At 39.4% G+C, this 24,705-nt stretch overlaps 1 protein-coding gene across 8 annotated transcripts in view; it reads left to right on the forward strand.

Moving 5' to 3' along the window:
• Pgant9 (polypeptide N-acetylgalactosaminyltransferase 9) overlaps positions 1–24,705 on the forward strand; it is a 201,516-nt gene that overhangs the window by 115,878 nt on the left and 60,933 nt on the right. For 7 of the 8 annotated variants that reach the window (XM_083057830.1, XM_083057861.1, XM_083057851.1 and 4 more), the window contains 3 exons: positions 2,616–2,711; positions 20,830–21,872; positions 24,343–24,541. In XM_083057830.1, the coding sequence (XP_082913956.1) occupies positions 21,623–21,872; positions 24,343–24,541 (449 nt within the window). In that variant the 5' untranslated portion in view covers positions 2,616–2,711; positions 20,830–21,622. Of the gene's footprint in view, positions 1–2,615; positions 2,712–6,069; positions 6,440–20,829; positions 21,873–24,342; positions 24,542–24,705 lie in introns of those variants that run through there. The other variant, XM_083057855.1, reaches the window with a different exon arrangement.

Consider the following 24,705-nt stretch of genomic DNA (forward strand, 5'->3'; position numbering starts at 1 on the left):
AGGATTATCATGTAACCGGCTAGAATTTATATTGAGGTTTCAACCCGGGAAGTAGTTTACACTCTAATTGAATCCGGCAAATATGTTTGCTCTGAAATCCGAAATGAAGCTTCCGCCTCGCGCAATCGCATCTTTCTCCTCGTGCGTTTGCCAACTCCAATTTCACAATTTCGCCAAAAATCAGCCTGTAAATTAGAGCGTGACAGAGAGGTGCGGGGTGGATGAGAGAGAGAGAGAAAGGAGGGGATAAGGGAAAGGGTGATAAAAATCCATCCGGCTTGTGCCCGCTTTAGCTCGACGGAAGGGAGAGAGAGAGAGAGCTCCTACTCGGGGGATTTAGGAAGCGAGAAAGTTTGCTCGGACGATGCCAGGTTAAATTAAATTACGGCGAAATTGCGGCACGAATTTGCGCATTGCTAGCTCGTACCGGCACATAGAAAGTAAAGGGAAACGAAAACGCGTAATAAGAGGCATGTGTGGGATTGCTCGTACAGCAGATATACATATATACATATAAGATACGAATTTGCTTATTTTTTTCAATTTCATTCAATTTTCAAAGAGTTCGCGCAATTTTCTCATTTAGTTGACATCCACGTTTTTATAGACTAATGAGATCTTTAAAAGGATGGAGATGTTTCGCAATTTCGTAGTAATGTTCCGAGTAAAAGCTTCATCTTTTGCGATGCAAATAAAAAATTAAAGGGACTATTACGAGGAAAAAAAATTGGTATCACCTGTTCCACATAGATTTGGCAAACGAACTTCTAATTTTTCTTTAATTTTCCTTGTTAAATTTACTTTTGATAAATGTGCGCATTTTCCTACGTATGGGTTCTTGTCAACGAAGACCTTCCGGAGCATCTAATGTTTAATTAACAGGGAGTTAACTGCCGTGGAACATTGTCTGCATTAGATATGACTAAAACGCCGTATATTTTCGTCGACAAACAATCAAGGCATACATTGTTGCTCTTTAATAATCTTGTTGAATCTATGTTTTAGTTCTTATTGTTAGTGAAAACCTTCTATCAGATTCTCGGCAATGTATTATTTGTGTCAAGATATCTGCATTTGCGGAACGATACGAAATTTTGTTTTCGTAGAAATGATAATGAATATACATGCGTAAAAGCAACTGTGTAATTGACTGTAAGAATATTTCCATGAAAGCAGAGATAACTCAAGGCTATCATTTTACACTCGAGTACCGGCGGAAAGGAAGTCGAATGGCAAAGGACGCGTATTCGTTACTTGCTTCCGTACTTACCAGATACTTGCCAGCAACCACTTGCTCATTACCACGAATTACTTAGTGATGCATTAATGCGGAGCCCACTCAGTGGTCCATTTCCGTGCGCTCGAAGGTTTGCCTTTCACCTCGCTAGCCATATGAAAGGAATACCATGAAAGGAATAGGGAGAGAGAGAAATGTATTTATATATATTTTATAATTGTTCCCTCGCAATGTATATAGTACCGTTATTATTGCGAGGATACATTTTTTGCGTATTACATTTTTGTTCTTTTTATTAGCATCTTTCCTTTTTTTCGTCTTTATTATCTATATCCTTCTCGTCTTCTCTTCCTCCTCGTCATTCTCAAGCTCTTCTTTGTTTTCTTTACGAATGCGAAATTGCAAAAGTCTGTGACGACAAACTATGGCGAGAAACATGCACATTTCGAGCGCCTGTGTTGGTGCCGGAGAATCAGCTTCTCGGACGTACTTAGGAGATGGAACATGCGCAAGCGCAATTTTTCATCACAGCCGGAAAGTCCGCGGAGGCTGCACTCTGCGAAATCAGGAAGACACCCGCCACAGGAATTACTTTCGCGTGTCGCGCAGGCATAATTCCGGTGTCTGTCCTTCCTTTTGCATTTTTTTTTTTTTTTTTTTTTCGTTGTAGAATGCGGTGGAAGAAGGGGGGAGATTGCTACATCATCTTTTAATTATCCTTACTTAAAGAGCACATGTACATAAAAATGTAATACGTTTATGCAAAATGTATTATTTTGAAACGAGCGGCGTTTATCCTGTGCGCGTGATTTTACATATTTTATATTTTATTATTAAAGAAGATAATGATATATATAATTAATAAATGCAATAAATAAATATTTATTTATGTTAAATCGCGCGCAATACACCCATTCGATGCAATTCCGACACGTTTCCCTCCCGCCGCGATTTTTTCACTCTTTAACTCGGTGAAGCCGTGCGTCGCCGGTGCAATTGCGTGACGCGAGACTGCCACATCTCGCTGGCAATTTGTCACGATTTGTTTTATCATCGGTTTAGCCGAACGTACCGGGCGATGTGCTCGTGTAACCGACCGTACGATTACGCACGTGATACATCATCACGCAAGAATTCATTTTTTTTGTGCGCGGCATGACTCCGAATAGCGAATTACCTATACGACTATTGTATTGCCGGTCTTTTAATATCGCGCACAGATACCAAACGAATTATTTCCGTCCTTCAGTCTGAACGGAATATTTCCGCCGATGCAATAACGCAACAGCGGCATATTTCCATTCGATATAATAGAAAAATTCTGTAAGTAATAAAATGAAAACTTTTGTGTCACAATATGATTTTTTTTCCTTTTCAGATCGAATTAATTGACGTACGAGAGCGAACATCGAGGCTTTTACTTTATTCGGGAACCAAAAATCCTCTAATTGGAGCGAGCTACGAGCACCGAATGGTATGTATGAAAAGAATCTTGGGGTTTTGTAGATTTCAGTCCTAAGTTCGCTGATGTTAAAATAGTGCCATGCTTTTGTATATGTGTGCGTGTGTCTGTCTGTGTGTGTATCCTGGTGCTCCACCGCGGCCTGAATGGTCGCGCTTGATAACAAAACTCGTTGCGACGAGGATATTAATGCTCCGCGCGAAGACGCCCTTAATAAGTCCGCGACGTAATGAAAACCATTCATATAAAAGTTTTCCGCGGACGCTGACGCTTTAATTGAACGAGAGGAGGTCGCGGCCGTTCGCTCGGTTCTCTCTCTCTCTCTCTTTCGCTTTTCTTACACCAAGCTGTAACAAGATGTCAGAGATTACCGGGGACTCTTCTCGCTTCGTTGGCTGCTCTGTAACTTTCGTATCCTTCCTAGTAACTTTCATTAAAAATTTCCTATCGGGCGAATCCCGCGACCAAGTCCGCCAATTTGTTATCGAGCTCGCCACTTCATCGGGAATCGAGTCGAAAGTTATTCACTTGTTCCGCCATCGGCGGAACAAAAAAAATTGATCTTCCGGAAAATGAATGGAAAGCACCTTGGGGTGATATAACGAAATTCCGAGCGCTCGGATATAAATTAATTATTTTTAGATACGACCAAAGAGGGGAAAAAAGAAAAAAAGAGAGAGAGAGAAAGAATTGAAATTTAAATGAATTTATTATGCAAAAGGGGAGTAGGAGGCTTATGTTATATGTCAGAATTTATAATTAATGTCATCGGAACCTTGCAAAACTCGTCGGGAATTCCTATGAGCCGCGGATACGTGGATTAATTTTAATACAAATGTCGCAGACAAAATGTCGAATACCGAAGGTCAATGAAGAATTTCTCGCGCTGGATTTAATTTACTTATTCGGATCGAATGACACAGACGGCATTCGCTTGCGTTTAATTTCGTCGCGGTCAGACGCGTAAAAAAAGGAACAAGGAAAATTTATATTCGATGCATCGAACTCGCAGAGGACATTCGCCACTTCCATGTTCTTTTATACACCGGATTGTGTGACGCAGCCAGCGGGCTTATTAATTTTTCATCGCTCGTCCCCCGTCATACAGTGCCGATTTTAGAGTCGGCCGGGATAAACGAGCTACCAATTTTTGCAGCACTGGCGCCGTCCGCTTCGATTTAACGAGCGTGATTTAATCGCGCCCCGAACTCGCTCACCCCGCAAGCTACCCTATCGCCCCTAGTCTGGCCCCGTTTAGGGGCAATTAATCCAGCGGAAACGCATGGGTCGATCGTACCACGACACAGCATAGCAATTGCTGCCGGGAGCCTTTAAATGCGGGCGATATATCTAATATTTATACGAATCGTGCTTATCGACCACATGCGCTTTTGTAACTGCTGAATATAAGCTGCCTTTGTAATTTTTGTCTTTATCACTAATGAGAAATCACATGCATTGAAATCCTGTATGAATGGAAGTAAAATTAAAAAAAAATAGACTGCATTATGTAATTTTATATTAACTTTTTTTGTATCTTTTCGAGAGATATAAAATTGATATTTTTAGAAAAGAGTAGGGTATAAAAAGATTCTATATATATGTATATTGTTAGAGAACATCTATATAATTTAACTGAAACATAAGAGGAAAAGATATAATAATCTTAGATTTTTCAATCTTTTTTAGGCGCACATTTTAAATGCGGAATATGAGGGAATTATGATTTATTTATTTTTAAGAACTGTTTTATTTTATAAAAAGCAAGTTTGTCTCGAGGAAATTTAGTAAAGCTGCATAATGTTTGCGCTCGCGCTCGCGCATTAAGCGCATGTACGTATACCTAAGTGTACAGTACACATCTACGTATCTCTCTAATCCGGAATCGCGAGTACATACATTTTTGTGGTATCATTGCTATTTTGCATCGATATATACGCGCAACCGCCTATACGTGAACCTCTCCAGGGCATATTCATTACCTTCTGTGCCATCCGGGTGAAAGATTGAATTATCAAATTTTCAAAACTTAATCAAAAACTTCCATTTATTTATTTGATTGTCATTTCTCATTACACGTTCAATTTACAATTATACATTACTATACGCGATTATTAAGATTGATTAGACCTATTAATGAGGCTGGTCAATGTCATCATTATCCCACCGACACCGAAAACACGACAATTTCTCGCATTTTGGTGCGTTAATTTCAGGCGCGATGTTTTATGTACGTACAATGTGTTGGGGGGAGGGAAAATTACTATGAATAGGGACGTGTAGGAAGGGGAGGGAAAGGGGGTAGATACATACACACATCGGAGGCATTACCGCGAAGTGTAATGCAAACGGACGTATACTCTCTTTCCGGTGGAAAACGTTAAAGTGACGCGACACGGTCAGGAACGACGAAGCGAAATAGCTCGCCAGCCGCCAACAGACTCATCGCACCTACTCTCTTCATTATAATGTTCGTTTAATTAAATACCTCCGCATACGTCCCATTAGAATGTCAAACAATAATTTCGAAATTTCTACGCTCTTCTCCATTCTGTGTACGCGATGTACTACAAAGGTATGTGCATGCTCGACGCAATTCTATTGTGTCGTAAAAACGCACAATTGCGCGCGATTGTTCCCGCGGCCGACGAATGCGCGCTTGAATGGCTCCGTCGCGTGTTCGACTTTAATTCGTATATATATATATATATATATATATATATATATGTATTCTCCCCTCTTTTAGGAGCTCGTAATAATATCATTATATCTTACGGTATATACGAAGCGCGAGAGGTACGAGATACGTACTTATGTATGGAAATAATACTCGGCGAACTCGCTCTATAATGTTATTCACTGTAATAACTCATCTACGGACGTTAACGTGTGCGTGTGGTGCTGCGAAATTTTGGCTTCACTTTGCAAGAACTTTGTAATTTTGTACGCGGCCTGATAGATCCAACTCCTTCTTGTGCAAATACTATCTGCATTTACTATTTTTCCCAATTTGCATTTTACAACCAGTATATATGTATCAGCCTGAGACAATTAGATAATCTGATGAGATTATCGAATTCTGATGAGATTGATGATTAAATAACTTATTTTGCCGTCTGTTCTCCTTATATATACGTATTTGAATTGAACTTTAGTGGCGCAATGTCGATAATTAATTATTTCGAACATGATAAATAAGGTATGTGAAGAATTTCCTAAAAATATCAGACGATAATGTACGAATCTTTCGCGTTGCGCATTTGAACATTATCGCGACTTGTTTTATCGATTTGCTTTATCGAGCTTATCGCGTATCGCAGATAAAGACCTCTCCGATGACGAAGATATTGAGATACTTTAGTCTCGCTATGACGATGCGGCGAATCAATTCGACGGCATTTTAACGTCGCGGATGTCGTCGTCGTGACACAATTCCGTCGTAATACGCGAGATAATCTCGCGCGCAAAAAGGCGAGAAGTACCTGTTGAAAGGGCCTTATACCAGAGAGGAATCCGTTCGCGATTCCGCGCTCGAAGTTCCCTGAAGTTTCGACGGGAGTCGACGATCTTGGAGAAACTTGCGAGAGAGAGGGATCGATCAGGGTCGGGGGTTTGAGTTCGCCGCATCTGCTACGGAGGAGTTCTGATTGGATGCCGATGTAATTCGGTGAACGCTTATGCATGATCCTCGGCGAAGTAGCGCGTCGCGTGTATAGATTACTGTCGTGAGTTGCACACAGGTAAGAAAGCCTAGAATGCCTGCGCGTGGGTGTCGCCTTCTTAATCATCTCTATGCAGAAATAACTGATCGGTGACAATGATGCATCGAACGCGCATTTATGGTATAAGAAATGCAAGCTGCAAGAGTTAATCTCTGTCTACTCTTGTGTTGCGACCCGTATAACGATAAAATTATTCCTATTTTTAATTATGACGTAAAATTAGTAGCTAGCGCACACATCTTGATATTGCTTATTAAATTATTATAAATTTACGAGAAGAATAGAAACGACAACGCTATTAATTTATGTGCTGTCTCTTCCAAGTTGAAGAAATATTTTAAGCATGATTTTATTTCTATCGCCAACTTATTTAATATCAATTATTGATTTCTGAATACTCGGTGTTGATCTGCACTGAATGCATTTTATTGTGTCTAAAAAAAGAGTGCGTGTTAAATTTTATAGTCGATTTAATTTAAATAATAATTTAGTATAAATAAGCAGTACTTGATTTTAATTAAATATATAAAAACGCATTTTAAATAAACCTCAAATACGAATGATACAACATATATAAGGAGAATAAAGTCGGTATCTGAGGTACTTCCTCTGTTATCTCACTGTTATTTTTATTTCGAGTGTGTCATTATATCCTATCATTCGTGGCGCTCACATAAGAGAGTCGTAAGAGCGATATCTTTTCTCAGTGTATGATGGCAAAAGAATACGAGAAATGTTCTCACGGTCGACGATAAGATTGAAATTTTGTACGGAACATCTCTACTGGTGCTCCATATGCTGCTGATGGCAGTGCGGTCTCATATGTACTGTAATCTCGTCGCGATTCGCGATAGACGTATCCGCGCCAGCTCGTTAAAAAACTTCAATTATGCAAGATTTAATCATTGTTTCATTAATCGCATCTGATAAAATTAAATTATTATTCGACGAGAGAGAGAGAGAGAGAGAAGCATATAAAAAATATATAATACGTTATAATTATACAATTCTATTTATTATTTATTGTGCTTTTTGCATGTTTAACTTATTCTCAAAATTCCCATTTTTAAATTAAGCTTCTGTATCTTTTATCTTTTCTTTTATCGAATATTCTATTTTTCCAACATATCAAAATACATATTACAGTTTTGTGTCTTTTTTCAAGAGATTTGTCATTTATAATTCGCGTTATCAGATTTGTTCGCGCTTCTCTTGAATTCTTGTTATATTTAGTTATATTTATTGTTCGAACATTTTCATCGATGTATATATGTTTTAAAAAGGAAATATTAATTAGGAAAATTTTATTAGTGAAAAATCTTTTGATTATTGACGAATCGAGTTAGATTTGTGCTATTATAGTGGATTAATGGAAAACGAAAATCTAGAAATCGATAAATCATATATTCGAAGTCAATGATCACTTAGATTATTAAATAAGTTGATGAATAAAATATGCATTATGTGGAATATTTTTTTAAATTTAGAAGAGACAGTACATACATTAAAGCGGCGTTTTCATTTCTATTCTTCTCGCAAATTAATAAAATAATAATTTCAAGCATTAAGCGCTAAAAGCAATTTCAAGATATTTTCTAATTGTAATTTTACGTTATAATTGAAAAACACAGGGATATAATTTTATCGTTGCGCGATCACAGCGAGGGTGGACAAAGATTAACTCTTGTAGCTTGCATTTCTTACGCCATAATTAAGGGATTATTCAACAAGCAAACCGTTTCTCGCGACATCATCCGGGAGAGAGTTTCGGAAGGTTTTTGCGAGATGTACTAACAGCGAAGTCGCAAGCTCGACTTTCGCAAACGAACTACGAGAAACGGAAATGGAAAAGTTCCATTAACTGCTGCCGTTTTCTTGCCGCGGTATTGCCCGGTGTTTATTCGAGTACTTCTCGAACTCGATGCAAATCCGCGACGAAACCGACAGAGACGTGTGCTATGTTCGCGAATCGTCCGAATATTTCTCGAGACCCTCGAGGGCATACTCGCCATTGTTTCGCACGGGTAATAAAGAGCGTAGGGCGAGACGGAAGTTCTTGGTTGTACCTTCATCCGGATTAATTAATTACCCTTAGTCTCCTTTTCGCTTTTCTCGCGGAAAAATGAACGATGGCGCGACAGAGCGAAAGGCGTCTGCTCTCTTCTTCTGTTTCTTTGTCGCGTTTTTTTTTTCCTTGCCAGGAATTACGCGATTAATTTTTTAAGCATTATCGCGTCGTTCCTGAAGAGGCTCTTTAATATTTAAGTAATACCGGAAGAAATTTCCGCAAATTTACAGTGCGAAGGAGAGAGATGATGTTATCGATATAATTAAACGCGAATTATCTTTCTTTCACAATCGGAATTCTGGACTTTCGACTTTGACAGATATTTCGTTAAACTTTGAAAACGTCACTCTTTATCTTTTTCTTTTATACCTTCGGTAATAAGTTATATCCCAAGACCTTAATATAGACTCTTAAATATTGTATTTAGTTGTCGAAAAGTTAGTTGGGGAATTATGTTTATTTAAATGGTTTTTGCAATCTCGAAACGCATCTTTTTTGAGAGAACAATGAAAGTAATCTAAAGGACAACTCTTCTTCGAAGATTATACTTTTGTTTTTCCTTTCTCGTCCTTTCTTTCTTCATTTTGTAAATGGTTTCCGTGCTATCATGCAGATGCTAAACCCTACACAAACTCTAGGCTACAGAATTCTACAATGTAACTAGCGGGCTGTAAGTCGTTTCCGACAAAAAGATCGCCTGTTTCGCCGATTACTATCGTTTTCTCTTTCTGTCGCCTATTCTTTCTTATGTTTTGTCGTCGCCGAGATAATCCTTAACTCCAAAGTGTTCGATATGCAAACATCAGACAATTGTTCTCGCGAAATTCTCTTTCTCTCGCGCCCGCTTAATTAACATAGATTACTTCGTTTTATAAATCTCTTTCAAATTATCAAATATATTTTAAGTTATAGAAGTATTTCACAAATGATCTGATTTGATATGATTGAGTAGATCGTATAATTAATTTTAAAGATTTATCTACAACACTTTATCTATACACCTGCGGTTGTTCTGCAAGCTAACATTATTAGAAATTGATTGTGTTTGCTTTTGTGCAAACACGTACGGTAACGTGGACTTGTAGCACGATGTCAGATTTTTCCGGTGCTTCTTTCTCTCTCTCTCTCTCTCCCTACGAACTAAACTATATAAAAACTAGATGAGATTTTTGTTTGCTAAAGATTATTACCTTCACTGTCGATATTATGCGCAGCCTGTCAATATACTTCATCCGAAGAAAAAGGAAAAGATCGTTTTTTATAGATGATGCAAATTGAGTTTTAGCTATCTAAATTGGATATACATCGTCGTTTTTCTCTCATATCTTTGTTCTAAAAAAAAAAGAATGATTAATATAATTTTTAGCTTTAATGCAAACGTAAATAATTTTGTTAAATATAGCAAAGTGAGATCATTACCTTAGATTTCAGTCCAATATTTGATAATGCGATGTGAAATATTTCTGATAAGCAAAATGCATTAATCCTAAATTGCTCACATACAAGCTTCTCAAAAATTTCTTCTGCATATTAAAATTTAATGGGTTATATGCATGTGTGGTCTCCTTCAAATTATTAATCTTCTCGAAGAAGAGAGCGCGCAGGAGCAACAAAGATAATATATTAATATTTAAATTCAAGCTCGACATTGTAATATAAAGCAAATAACCAGAAAGAAAAGAAAAATGAAGATTGATATATAAAGGACGGAACATGTTCATAAAGATGATGAAATTTTATAATTAAAATTGTTAAAATATATTTCTCTAACTCAGGACAAACATTACACATATTACATAATTTACACATACACATATATATTTTTTTTGTGCATTTTTTTATTTACTGCTTTCTTTTCCGCTCGATGACACGAGCGATCTCCGTTTCTCGTTTGACTCGTATAAAGTCATCTCTGCAGCGTCGTCGTGCCTTCTGTGTGCGTCAAGTCATGCGGATCTGACAGGCGCGTTGCGGAATTACGCCGTATTGCCCGAGGGTATCTGTACCAACGTTGTGGAATCCATCCAACACATCCATCCCCTTCTTTCCCTCCCTTTCTCCTCCGTATGTAAACAGCAGATTCTCCACTCTTCTCGTTTTTCTTCCCTCGCAGAATGTCAGGGTAACAATGGTCGCGCGGACGCGCGCTCTCTCCGCGTATCAGAGCGGAAAGATGCGTGTATAGCACCCTGTCGGGAATCCAGTCTTGACGTAACGCCGTTGCCAACAGCATCGCTACTACCACCACCACCACTATCACGCGTGCTGCATTTTTCCAGCTTACACTCTTCATCCGCGCGCGAAGATGAGACAAAGCGACGAAGCCCCTAATGCAAAAAATTGTCTCGGCGAGCGACCTAGACAACCTTGCGGAGAATATTTACCCTTGGCACTTGCGCCGCGAAGTTATTCTTTACGAAAAATATCACTCCTTCTCTTTCTTCTTTTTTTTTGTTTTTGCTTCCCTTCTCTCAGAAGAATCTCCTCCTTTATCATTTTTATTTTATGCGCTCTGCACGTAAATAAAGACTCAATTTCTTGATTTCGCCGCGCGATTCGATATTCTGTCGTGACATCGCGACAAGCTTAAGCTAATTTAGACGATCCGCTGATGGTCCGTGACTCGGTGAATAAAACATACTGCATATGCTAACACACATGTGACACATATTCTAAATTTATTCTATTTCTAATTCTACCAAGGCAGAGAGCGTTGGAATACCTCGGACTCTCTCGCTAGCAGCAGCATGACGCGATATATTCATTTGAAACGGTACATCTCGCAAAGAGACACGCCGTGAATTCGCGCGACGACTCTAAATTCGGTCCTTCGTACTGCTCCAGTTTACTTTAGTTTACTCAACGGAATTTCGCGCGCGCGTTTTCGCGAACCGCATGCACACTCTCTCGTCGCCGGATGTGGATCACTTGGTTACAAGAACCGCGGCGCGGGACATTTTGGCCGGGGACGAAGCGCACAGTTGGGAACTCTCGAACGGTGCAAATTCGGACACACCGACTGTACACCGAGTTGACGTGTATTTTTGGTGAGACGTGACCGGGCTGTGTCAAGTGTTTCCTTTTCTGCAGGAAAGTCGACGGACAGTATATGTACACTATACTCCGCTGGCGCAGAGAAGCTGCGTATAGCTGCAATCGCTGGCTTTTAATGGTACGGTTGCATCACTTCGCGAGCACTACTTCCACTTACGAGAGTTTTAAACGGGCTATCGCGGTTACTCGGTGAACCTGTGTTAGCATTTGAGAATACCTCGGTAGATACATAATACAATCTAGCTATTTAACGGAATAATGCAGAGTATTGAACAAAATTTTAGCTACAAGAGTGAGATATGATGTGTGAAATTTCTTTTTTTTTTTAATTTCCATGACTCTCGCATCGAAAATGATTGACTTGACCGTAACTATTGTAGGAAATCATTTTCGTACATGACACGCGCGATATGAAAATAATATCGGTATTGCTGATATCAGAATAAATTTGATGCAAAGCGCACCTGTCTCTACACGAGGCACTGATCTATGCGCGTTAATTAAAAGGCGCTTTATCCCGCGTGCATGGCAGCTGTGTAAACGCCATATTTCCACGTCAATCGTTTGAACACACGTACACACATACATACACGCACTAGTTACACGCACATATACATATTCCTAACGAGGAATATCCGAACGGTCCACCGCAACGGAACGTGAACGCGGACGTTGCGAAGTTCGCGGCTCTGATCTCGTCTTCGAATCACGTTTGCTACTCCAGTCTCGCGAGTAATCAAAACGGACCGCCGCTTGCTTCGATCTCGAGGCACCTTACGCGAATTTCGGGCGCGACGCATCGATACTCCCCGCCGATTCTCATTCGATTTCGCGAGAAATTCGGAAAACGATCTCTCCGACTGACTGACGCGATATTTTCTCGACAGAAAAATGGGGAAAGAATATACGAGAAACGGCGCTTCGTTTCGTTCGAATAATATTGCGGGAACCCGCGGAAACCCGCTTCGCCTATTTCCGTCTTGGATCCAGCAAGCATGTCGCGCAAAGTGTCAATCGAAGCAGTCTGATCTCCTTCGTGCCGGGATGGCAGCGGGGAATTCTCAGAATTTCTCTTTTCGGAGAAGTGACAATTTCCCGTGATATCGAACCCCGCTACGCTTCTATTCTGGTACACTCTTTTTGCCACCGTACCCCGTTCGTCACCGTAGATATTCAATGACAGTTCTCGAAGGGGGAACGATTGCTTTCCCGATCTTCCTCTCGCTCGGGACCTCGCGTCTCGTCCCTGTTTCCTCTCTCTGTCTTTCTCTCTTGCATCTCGCGAATGTTAATGACGCATCGAAGCTTGATCTTGTCTCTCGTGGACCGTAAAACGCGCATATCGCGCTCGCGGGCCTCTTGATTTACGACGCATGCCTCACGAACCGCGTATCGATTCTCTCATTCATAAACATTCCACGTAGAATCGCGGCGCAAATGCCATCGTTCTGCACACACCACGCGCGCCATTAATTGCACCGAGCCAATAAATACAGAACGCGCGTCTCCCTCTCACGGTGTCTGAATCGCGCGCGATTCCGCAAAGCGCCGATCCCCACCAGCCGGAGAGCGGTTTCCTTTGGCGTTCGAGCGCGCGACTCGTCGAGCATCGGTGTTAATTCGATGAAAATTAATTAGTATTGGCCTCGAGGAGCTTTGGCGCTCTGCTGGGTTCTGTGAAATCGAGCGCGAATCGTCCCACGGGCGAGAATTTGATTAGCCGCGCCATAGCGTCGCGCTCGGCAGACTCGAACCGAGTTTTCACCGAACCGCAAAATCCATCGCTAAGATCCCGCCGATCGATTCTCTAAACTCTAAAGGTATTCTATCTTTTGTTCTTCCACGCACGCATACACGAAGCGTATAACAAACTTCTGAAAGAGCTTGTATTAAATAATCTAGAAGCGGAGAACAACACATATATTTTTTACTGCGAGAAATTTTTTTAATCCTTCACCAACAAATTAATAAAAGAGCGCTATTTGATCACTTTTTAAAAATCATATCGATAATGTGAAAATTTAGGAAAAAGAGTAGTGTGATAATTGATAAAAAAATTATCGTTTTAATTGAAAAGCACGGAGTCGTATCTGAGGAGTGTGTTGGAGCAGCGCTCCTGGTGAACTGGTGAACAATCGATCGCGGAAATCCAGGCCACGATTTCCCATAATCGGTTGTAAGGCGACCACGAGGCGTCCCGGTGGACTGAAAAATCGTTAGCGCTTTTTACCCGGCCGCCATTAGTGCGGAATTACGGTAGCGCGTCGACAGGTTCGTAAGGGTCCCGAGTCACGTAATAATTTCTTGCAGCTTCTCACGACCTCTGGCCTCGTGACCTCTGACCTAACGAAATGGTGCGCGTGACTATTCACGCATCGCGCCCAAAACGTGGTTTACTCAAGTAATTGTCTGTGTGTGGTAGTATCCTTTGAAATCGGAGCTCGTGATAAGCGATCATTTGTCAAGAAGTCCGACGTAATCTAGGCAGCAGCATGATGGAAGATTATAGCGGTTTCGTACAATTCGTTTAAATGAAACAATAATTAGCAAACCTCGATTAGCTTGCTGCCGAAATTTTTTCGTTAATATTTCCTCGTAAATTGTCTGACTGTTAAATTATTAATGATGGATCACCAACGTCAATGAATTTTCAACCTTAATTTAATTGATTTTTTGTCTTCCTTTTTAAATTTGGTTAGAGAGAAATAAAAAAGAATGATTAAAAAATAGTTTAAAAATAATATAGTATTATAAATCATAAGTTCTTTGTATATCGTAGTTCGGATTTAACAGTTTAATATTAATTTACCGGTTTAAAAGCGAATCAATCATAGTCACGCACACGTGTTTGCTCTCTCTCTTTATCGAATCATAATCTTAAAATCATATATCCTTTTGTAAACCAGCTTCCGTCACTAAAGCATACAGATTCTACGGCATTTAGTTACGTGCGTGATAAGTTCCGTATCTATTTTCTTTATTTGAGATATTAGTTTAATGAGAGAACGAGACATAGAGAGATGTACTTTCTACAAGATTACCAAGATCTTCACGGTTTAATGCGCGGCGAGTCGAGAAAGAAATAGACGACCGCAATGGCGTGCACAGATGCACGAATCGCGACGTGAAAGATAAAGCAAAGAACTAGTACGGAGGATAGTATCGGAGGATATCCCTCCTTCCCTTCTCTCCCCCTTATCTCCCCGAAGAACGTGCTCATTTGGCGGAAGTCCAGCCGATGTCTGCATGCCTGAAACGTCCATTACTCCATTAGCGGTTACCGTGTTAACTCTTTATTGCTTCACGTTGTGAGCCAACGTTCTCCATTGTCGGGGTAGAGATGCGGGTAGGAAGGAAGGAAGGGAAGGGGATGGGGGTTAATGTCCACATTTCCTCAGATTTACCGTGAAACCGCTTCGGTACCAGGTCTCACAATCCTATAATACTGGATCGTACGTGTGACGCACGCTCCCACGCGTTACACAATCTATCGCGTTATCAGGTTTATTTATCGGCACTTTTATGTTACCACCTTGTGTATGCATGTTACATTTGAATGAAAAATAATGTTGCTCTTTAGAGATGCATACATATACATTAGAGTGACATTTTATTACTATCTCTTTGTCGATAGCCTCAGGAATCTCAGGAACCTCAATTTTATTTGAAAAAATCTTTGAAAATTTTATATAATTATTATTAGACAAAATATAAGAATTGTTGCGATTAAGAGCAATAAACACAAATGTAATAATTTTTCCCCTATTAATATACTCGCTATAATTATTAAATTTTCTAAGATGCATTAATTCATTATGGTGTCTTTTCTCGAGCCATTGATAAAAAATTGATGGACACAAAGAGAGAAATATTATATTTGTAATACATTTTTATTTTTCAGTTTATAGCATTTTTTCTAATAATTTTTCCAATTATTTGTTAAACTCAAAAAATATATAGATAGGTGGAATTAAAAACATTTTTTTCAATTTTATAAATGCATTTTTTAACAGTATACATTTTTCAAATGGAAGTAATCCTTCAACGATAGAGAGCTCGCTGCGCGAAGCGCCTTGGTAATCCGTGACGCGGCGCAATTATTTTCCTGATTACCAGATCCGCGACACATGGTCGTTTCCGGCGACGCAATTTCGTGCGCCGTCGAGCTCGGAAAATTTCTTCGCTGTCGAATATGTTCCTTTCGCCGTGCGCGGCGACGTGCAAGCAGATCCTGCACTGAGTTTTGCATAATATATGAAGTGATGCATCTTAAGGACGTATAACGACGGTAACGTTCATGCAAATTTCCATCGCTAAGCGGCGTGGCACGGAATTTCAAATTTTCGCTTTAACGGAATTTTAACCATGAACGTTAATTCTGTATTTGTAAATCGAGGCGGTTTTAGACATTTAAGCTCGGATGGAAAAATTATTAACGTTGAGTTACGAAGTTTGTAATTTCTTAAAGATATCCTTTCAGATATCGTGGTATTTTAAATAATCGGTCCTATATTTTCACGAAAGGTATACTTACATGTACCTACATTGCACAACGTTGATTAATTTAATGCAATGAATAATTTAACGCTATGAATAATTTTGTCAAAGAACGGAGAGACAGGATTTCCGTCGTTTGATTTAGTTATTTAATTGCACCGAAATGCGCTTTTGCAGAAAGTTTTTGAATCATTTCAATGCTATTGCCAGCGTTATTTATAGTTTGTTTCTTATTTATCAATTTATATTAATAATTTACGTAATTTGTAATAATCCGTTTTTATTATTGGATTATTTATTGCTTGGAGCGCTTGTTCTAAATGAGACAGCAATAACGCGCATCTAAAATGTTCACCTAAGATATTTCTCCTCTTTCAATTGTTCTTCGGATTTCTCTTATTCCGGACACACGAATGTTATCGATTTGAGAACTCATGCAGATTTGAAATCCTTGCCGTGATTCCTTTCCCTTGTATATTCCGAGCTCACACGGTATCGCCGCAAGGGATTTCGGCCGATTTATTTTCCTGGTCCGCGACGCATGGTGGACTAAAGAATGCCGGTTTCTGTTGTCTATCCCACGGATATATCCCTTCTTCTGTTCCTTCTGTCTCGCGTGTGTGTCCGCGTCTCTTTCTCGACTTCCTTTTCCATTTTTCTCTCGAGCGCGTATAGAGAAATATTTAGATGTCGCATGCAGCGAGATTTGTCAACGGCGAAAACAACGGCGACTCTTTATATTTTTTCATGGGAACGTGAAAGATGGTTGATTTTTTTTATTTCGATCTTAAGTGACTCGCGCGGGAAGAGCGAGTTGCAGAATGCATTTATAAACGCTTTTAGCGAGGCTCCGAAATTTCATTATGCGGCCATTAACGATCGATATTTGATTAATCCATCGAACGCATTTCGCGATATTATTATTCAACGCAAAATTGCTGTGTATGACTGCAACTCTTACGGATTATTTAATGCGTCTATCTCACTGGAAAAATGCGAAATCGTTACGTAATCGTGAATTGCTACAGAAATAAAATAAATGAAGAGATAAGTAAACAATAAATATCGTTAAGTGCGCGAAGAGCGAGAAAAGATTTATTCCTTGCTTATTAACTGCAAGGAAAAAAATTTATGTTTGTATAGAAAGACGGTAAAATTTGATTTGAGTGGAAAAGCGGATTATCATTGTGCCTAAGTATTGATATTCTACGTCACTTGGACAACAACACACGTCGTGTCATATACATACATGCTGCCGATATTATCGAACGTGATTGGCATTCCTTTTCTGTGCCGAACATTTCTCTCCGACGTTTATCGCCTTTCTATCCTCTAAGCTCTAAGCGATTCATTTAAAGACGGATAAAGAATTCAGCCATTGTGCTCTCGTTTCATGTCGGTGGTAGACTCGTAGCGAAAATAGAACCTAACCCAAATAAATAGTGACACGCGAGCACGATGTTATCCTCAGTAGTAGCTCGGTGTAACTTCGTTTAACACGAAAGGACGATGGCGCTTGCGGCAAAATTTACGAAAGCAAGCTCTTACAAACGATGAATATACTCTTCCTTCTCTACTTTGTTTAACCATCTGACGTTGTGTTAACACTCTCAATTAAGAGGTAAATACATTTAATTAATTTGCTAATCTTTTATCTACAATAGAACTGTTTACATACGCACGAAATTACTTTTATGAAATCGGAAGAGGAGACATTTTTCTTTTGGATAATTGGTGCGATATTATATAGGTATATAAAAAAATGATATAATAGGAATCTGAAAAAGATTTTCAGGAGGCCTATTTTTTAGTCCGAGGAATATTTTAATTTCAAATTTCCAGCCACAACACACAGCGCAATGTTATTTTTTTCCTCTTACAAAGTTTCATTTCAAGACTTTATTTAATTTCTCGTTATTATCTAGCTTTTCCTTTTCGCAACTCTACAGTAAATTAAATCTGTGCCTTCTGCTTATTATTATTTTTTCTATCGTATAGTTGTGTTTACTCTTTGTTGTCGCACGTTTAACTTTAATCCAACAATCTCTTACTCTCGGTGTTATCAAAAGAATTTTCTTTGAGATCCCGAAATATACAGTCCATTCCACGAGAAAATATATTGCATCTCCAACTCTTATCTTTTTCTACTGTCGTGACGGGAGATGCTACACTTATGCTACTTACGGTATATTTACTGCCAGATCGTAAAAGATCATAAAGGAAAGAAAAAGGAGGTTTTTCAACTCGATACATCGGCCGGCGTTTTAGAGACGAGGAGCAGTAAACTCTTTTACGGAAAAGTGTCTCCGATAGTAACGACCACTAAAAAGCGACCATGCCACTTCGCCACGTACGGCAAAGCCAGAGAGCCAGACTACTTTCGCACTAACGTTTCTCCAGAGCCGTACACCGCTTTCGAACACGTGTCTACTCGAGACAACGTTCTCTCCACTCGCTCTGAAAATGGAAGGAAGGCCTCTCTGAGAAAGATAGTATAATCTGCCGAGTTCTCTTATTGTGCACCGTCAAAGGCTTCTCTCGCGATATCGCGAGATTGTTCTTCGCAGATCTCTAAATTCTGATTCTTGTTTACGAAAAGTTTAAATTACTACCATCTTCAGGATGTTCCAACTTATATGAAACGCATAGTTTTATTCTGTGGATAAAAAAACTCCATCAGAATTCTAAAAAAAACTTCATACCTTGTTATATATTTATTTCATATTTATTTTTTATATTTATTAATTAATAAAATAAGTTTATTAATAATAATAATAATGATATAATATTATTATTCGTAACAAAAGAGAAGAATTATTTTATTAATTATTAATAAAACAAATTATTGATAAATTTCTTTATTAATAAAATAATTCTTTTTCATCGTTTGCGATGATTATGTATAAAACGATAGCACACACAGATGCAATTTCTTGTCAATATCAAGATACTTGCCGATACCGCGCGAAAAGCTAGCTTAACTGCACTTCTCTCGTCATTATAACATCCACGTGTCTCGATACATCGCCGGTTCGATCCGGTATAACGCGTCCTCACGATACGATTACGGTTGAAACGCGAAACGGTAAAACGTGCATGCACCCGCCTTTCTCCGTTTATGAATAGCGGAATGTCTCCGGCACTGAAAAGAGCGCGACACGCGCGAGTAAGCTCCTTTCCTCCGCGAGGGAGAGAGAGAGCTTTTCATGTCCCGAAATCTTTCCGAGGGTTGCTGCGCGCGCGCGTGGCCATTTCATCGTTATATCCCGCTCCAGGCTCCCGGTCCTTTCGAATGCAACCCTCGATTTTCCGATACGAGCAGACAACTTTGCACAATCTGCGAGATTGCGTGCACGCGACGACGGCCAACTTTTCCTCCATGGGGGCGATGCATTGCGCATAATGCAACGGTCGCACGGTTGCACGTCCACTTATCTGCGCCCGATCGCACGTCGGGAATATAATCATCTCGTCGCGTAATAGGCCCGGTGAAAATGGTGGATAATGTCCGCCGATCGTATCGCGATTCGGTTTAATTTACCCGACTCGCCTTGCATCAATTCATTTCTCTTTTTCGTGCAGCTAAAATCGGCCTTCGATCGACACTTTCCATGGACGGAGTATCGATCTGGCTGGTAGCGAGCTAACACGTCGATATCGTCGATCGTTACTTCTATGTATACGTGTGTAATCGTCTGTCTAACGTCGTTAGCAAGTATGCTGCCGTGTTTCGTGTGGCCGAAAGTTTCTAATTTCCTAATTTAATACAAAGTTAATAAAGCCCCGAGACGCGCGTATTTTCCAATTACTCGGTGCCGGGTTACTTGCAAGAACATATTTCAGATACACACGTTGAACTCTGGATTATAGATCGTTTAACGAGCGAGCAAGTTTACGATCATTCTCTTAATTGAGAAATTCTCAAGTCGATCGTATTTTCAGATTATCTCTCATTGTATAATACCGTCTGGTAAGATAAGATAAATTGTCAAACATAATTTCAAAGATGTGAATTATATTTGCAATTTTAAAGCGAGACACTTGCCGTATTTTTATTTTCATTTAGTATAATAAAAAGAAATTTTGATTTATTTATTTTTGATAAGTATCGAATAATGTTTTTCTTAATTATATATAATATTGCAAAATATAATTATTAAAAAATATATAAAATATCATATCGATAAAACCTTTATTTTTCACGATGTAATTCGTGACGCTGATTTAACGAATTGCTTTACTCAAGTCTACCAGACGAATCACTGAATAAATAAGGAGGCGAAAGTTCTTTGATGAGATTAAATCATCGCAGCTATTCGTTATAATATCTTCAAAGTTTAAAAAGTTAATAACTGTAAAAAGCAAAATTTATTTTGTTCGTGATCTTAATTCTCCTAATATCGAAAATAGTTATTTAGTTAATCACTTTTACAGCGATTCTAATATTATTCAGATATTTAATTAAAATACTTATTTATAATTAATTATAAAAATTGTTACCATAAATAGTAAAAGGATTAAATATTAATACATGATGTAGCAGTTAATGTAGTATATTTAAGTTTACTATTCTAAAATATTTAATTTTTAGTTTATCAATGGTTGAAACAAAATTTGACTAATTTTAAGTACTTTTGAGAGATAATTTTATATTTTATAAATAAATAAAACTCCTTTCTGTTAAAATTTATTCGACTTTAGTCGCATTTTTATATGTATTATACATTATATATTATTCGAGCACTTTCTCTTTTATTAATATCGACTATTTCTATTTCATGATTTACAGATATCAGAATGCGGTGATGAAAAACACTCGACCTGAAAATATACATATCGCAACGATACATATATATATGTGGAGACTATAATCATATCCACATTCTACGGATGCTATAATCCGTATTAATATTATACAAGATTTTACGACGTACCGTGTTGGAGCAACGGCAAAAACAAACGTGACATATCGATCACCAAACGTATCAAATTCTATCATTCAAACCTCGGTAAACGTTTGCAATGCTATATCTGAACTACTGCAAAATTAGTTCAGCATAATCCATCGATATATATTTTATCACATTTCTCTCGCGTGAGATACGATATCGAGAGAAAATCGATTTTCAAGAATAATTTACCGAAACGGACGATGTTCTGTGACACGGACGAAAAGTTACAGGATGTTTCACGTCAGTCGGTCGTCTGACATTATAGTATAAAATATTCGTTGAAGAAGAGAACGCTGTATTCCCGCTGTGGAAATTTCTGACGCGAGATTACTCGTGAAAGGGAAGCGCCGATCTCCTCTCTCTACTCGCATACACGATTAATTAGCGTCCTCGATCCTCGTAGAAAGGAGGAACTGATCTGGACCTTTCGACGTCATTCGACGAGCCGGTCGGAGGAAGGTCGTAGAGCGGAGAGACGAGAGGATGTTGCTGAGGTAACACGACATTTCGAGGCCGCACGAGAAGCACGATAATCGCAGCGCGCGCGCGGCGCAGGACGAAGGTGTCGATAATCGCAGCGAGGGGGCCAAAACGCACAAAGGAAGGAACGAAGAGGAGCCCGGATAGGAGATGGGCTTTCCCAGGAGAAGGTCGTTGTGGCTGAAGGTGGCGGTGCTGGCGACCGCCGTGTGGGTGACCGTCTGTTTCTTGCTCTACACCGAGGATCGGGCCGCCGCCGTTCAGGGGTTGGCGCCGTCGGGGGTTGCGATGCCGCAGCAAGCGAACGGCTTTGTGCCGCCCGCGGCGCCATTTAGAAAAGAGACGTCCGGCAACGTATTCAGCAACAGGGTGAAGATCAATCAGGCTGGTCCGGAGCAAGGTAATTTTAAAACAGTGTTTTTAAGCTTCACTTTTTTTTCTTCTTCTCGTTTGCTCAATTTATCGGGGAGTTGAACTTTCTCTGTGGAAATTATCTCGTTGGAAATAACAAATCAAAGTGACAACCTTTTAACGCAACCAAAGAGAGACACAGGAGTGTCTGTTTTTGTACATTATTTTTCTGCATGAGCAATTATTTTAGTCTGATTAAATTTGGCGTAGAAGACTCCTCATTTTTATTTTTCATTTTTTTTTTTCTACGTAGAGATTGAACATGTGATATATAGTAGCTTTATTTAATCTTTTGTCGATACAACGTAGGTGTACTCTGTGAGTGGCCACATGAATCAGGTCTGTTAGGAAACGGCTTAATAGGCTGACACATCACGCGGATTAGGTGCTAGTTCGGTCTTAATAAGCTGATAGATGTTCCTTGTGGAATGTATGGTCTGTGCATGAATCATACCGAGAATGTTAAGTTAGTTCGCGAGCCACCTGTGGCTCAACGTCGTGTCCGATATTTCGAGACATTTTTTGAGTATCAATCATTACAGATTTATCTCCTTAATATATAATATTAGATTCGATAAGTAAGCACACACTATCAATTTTAAGTGGATACAAAATTTATAATATAAAATCCACAGATTTGAAATAGATATGTTGTTTCAAAATTTTATCTCGAAAAAAATTCAAGTTTTTGTATGTATATTTTTTAAATCCTATTAGCGTATATATTATTTTTTGCGTGTGTGTCGATTGTACAACTAAGATGAGAGTAAAATCAAACCGCAGAGAAGGAAGAATATAGACCGAGAATACGGCTGTAGATATCCATATCTGAGAACCTTCAAAGACGAAAGTTGGTTCTCTCCGGGCGCCGCCACAGGCGCAATAAGGAACCCTTGGTAGTTCATCTCGACGCTCTTATTGCCAGACGCGAAGTACGAATAGGGCTCTCATAATACATGGATCATCCCGGCGATATTGTCGGTGATTCACGCGCTAGCGAGCAACGCGATATATTAGGAAGGTTGCTTGTCTGTGAGCGAGGATCGCTTGAGTGATAAACCTAGACGTCTCGCTTGGTGATGCCTCTTATGATCTTGCGTTCCCGAGGAGCTTCACGTACTCGCGCGCGCGCAAAACGACGTGTTAATGAATTTAAATGCCTCGACGCGCCTGAGCAACGGAGAAACGACCTGATGCTGAAAATGAACGGCGAAAGACGCTGCGTTTTCTCAAGGAGAAAGCTCGTGTTTGGCGTAAAGCTACGAATGGGGTGGCGGCCGTGATACACGACGCGAGTTTCACCGTCGAACTTCGTGGCGGGCCGGGTCGCGGCACTAAAGCAATTTGTCGTTCTCTTTATTGCCGCATCGTACACACCGGGGCCCAACTTTGTCGACCGGGATAAAATTATTTTCGGAACAAGCGAGCGAGAGCGAGGGGATTGTGCGCGCGATCCAACCAGCCGACCATATCGCGTACTTAGCTCTGGCAACGCTATGCCGCGGCAATATGGGCGCCGGCAAATAAAACCGGAGTTTATGCGAGAAAGCTCTTAGAAGGCGTATACTTTGGCTCACGAGTATGTCCCGGCTGGATGTGTTGAAAATTCAATTCCCGATTCCCTTTTTCTCTCTCCGACGACGTCGACATCGACGTCGCCGTCGCCGACACGTTCTTTCTTACGTTGACGTTAAGCACCGTGCTCCGCTTCGGGCGAAACGCGAAGTGAAGCGAGATTAGCTGGAACTGAACCGGAATGCAATCGGATAAAATATGAACCACAAGTTTGGCATCACTCTACATCGCTCGATTTGTCTCTCTATTTTATCGGTGCAATGGAATAATATTTTTACTTTCTTTCGTAATTGAGTTACGGTATAATAATTTTAATTAGGAAAGTATCTGAGTTTTCTTTTTGTCACATATAAGCTTGCACTTATAAAAGCTTTTAATCTTTAGAACGTAATAAAATTGTTTTATCGTTAATAGGATAATATATTGATTCGGTAGGTCGTCGCATTAATTTTTCCTATTATTGTTTAAGCGGAAAAGCGGTCGAGAATTTTAATTTTAATTCTAAGCTCTCTCTCTGAAAGAATGACTTGAGCGAAAACGGGATAAAATTGAAAAGTAAAGAAAACATATTTTAAAACAAAAGAATATTATTTATTGAAGCAGAGGAACTGAAAAATAAATGTATTTATCATTGTGCGTGTCTTGAGAATCGATATGAATTTTAATAAAAATATTTTACGAAATTTTAGCTGCTATAATGAGAATAACATTATTACAATGTTTTAATTAAAATTGTTCGTATATGTAAAATCATTTATAATTCTAGTTGATTTGAAGACAAACAACGATGGAAACGATTTTTACGTTGTTTCATTATAATCAATTTATTTGCCAATGTTCTGGTCACTCATTAATGATCCCTTTAATGATCCTAAATCCTATAGGTGGTGGAGTACTGGCTGTACCACGGGATCCGGATGCTGTCGCACCCGGAGAGATGGGCAGGCCCGTGATACTGCCGACCAACATGTCTACTCAGACCAAGAAGCTGGTGGACGATGGCTGGCTCAATAATGCGTTTAATCAGTACGCCAGTGATCTCATTTCCGTGCACAGGTCCTTGCCCGATCCACGTGACCAATGGTGAGTTCTATTCATGTAATTTTGGCATACAACAGTTTGTTCAAGTTAATTGCTTGCTATAAAATATTTTTAATGCTTCAAAAAATTTAGTAGTTTAACAATGTTTCGTTGTAATGATATCTCACGTAACTATATGTTATTATAATGATGGGGTAATGGAAACA

Source organism: Prenolepis imparis, unplaced genomic scaffold (assembly GCF_030444845.1).
Source record: "Prenolepis imparis isolate NDT839.2.m4 unplaced genomic scaffold, iyPreImpa1.0 SCAF_2, whole genome shotgun sequence".
Lineage (NCBI taxonomy): Eukaryota > Metazoa > Arthropoda > Insecta > Hymenoptera > Formicidae > Prenolepis > Prenolepis imparis.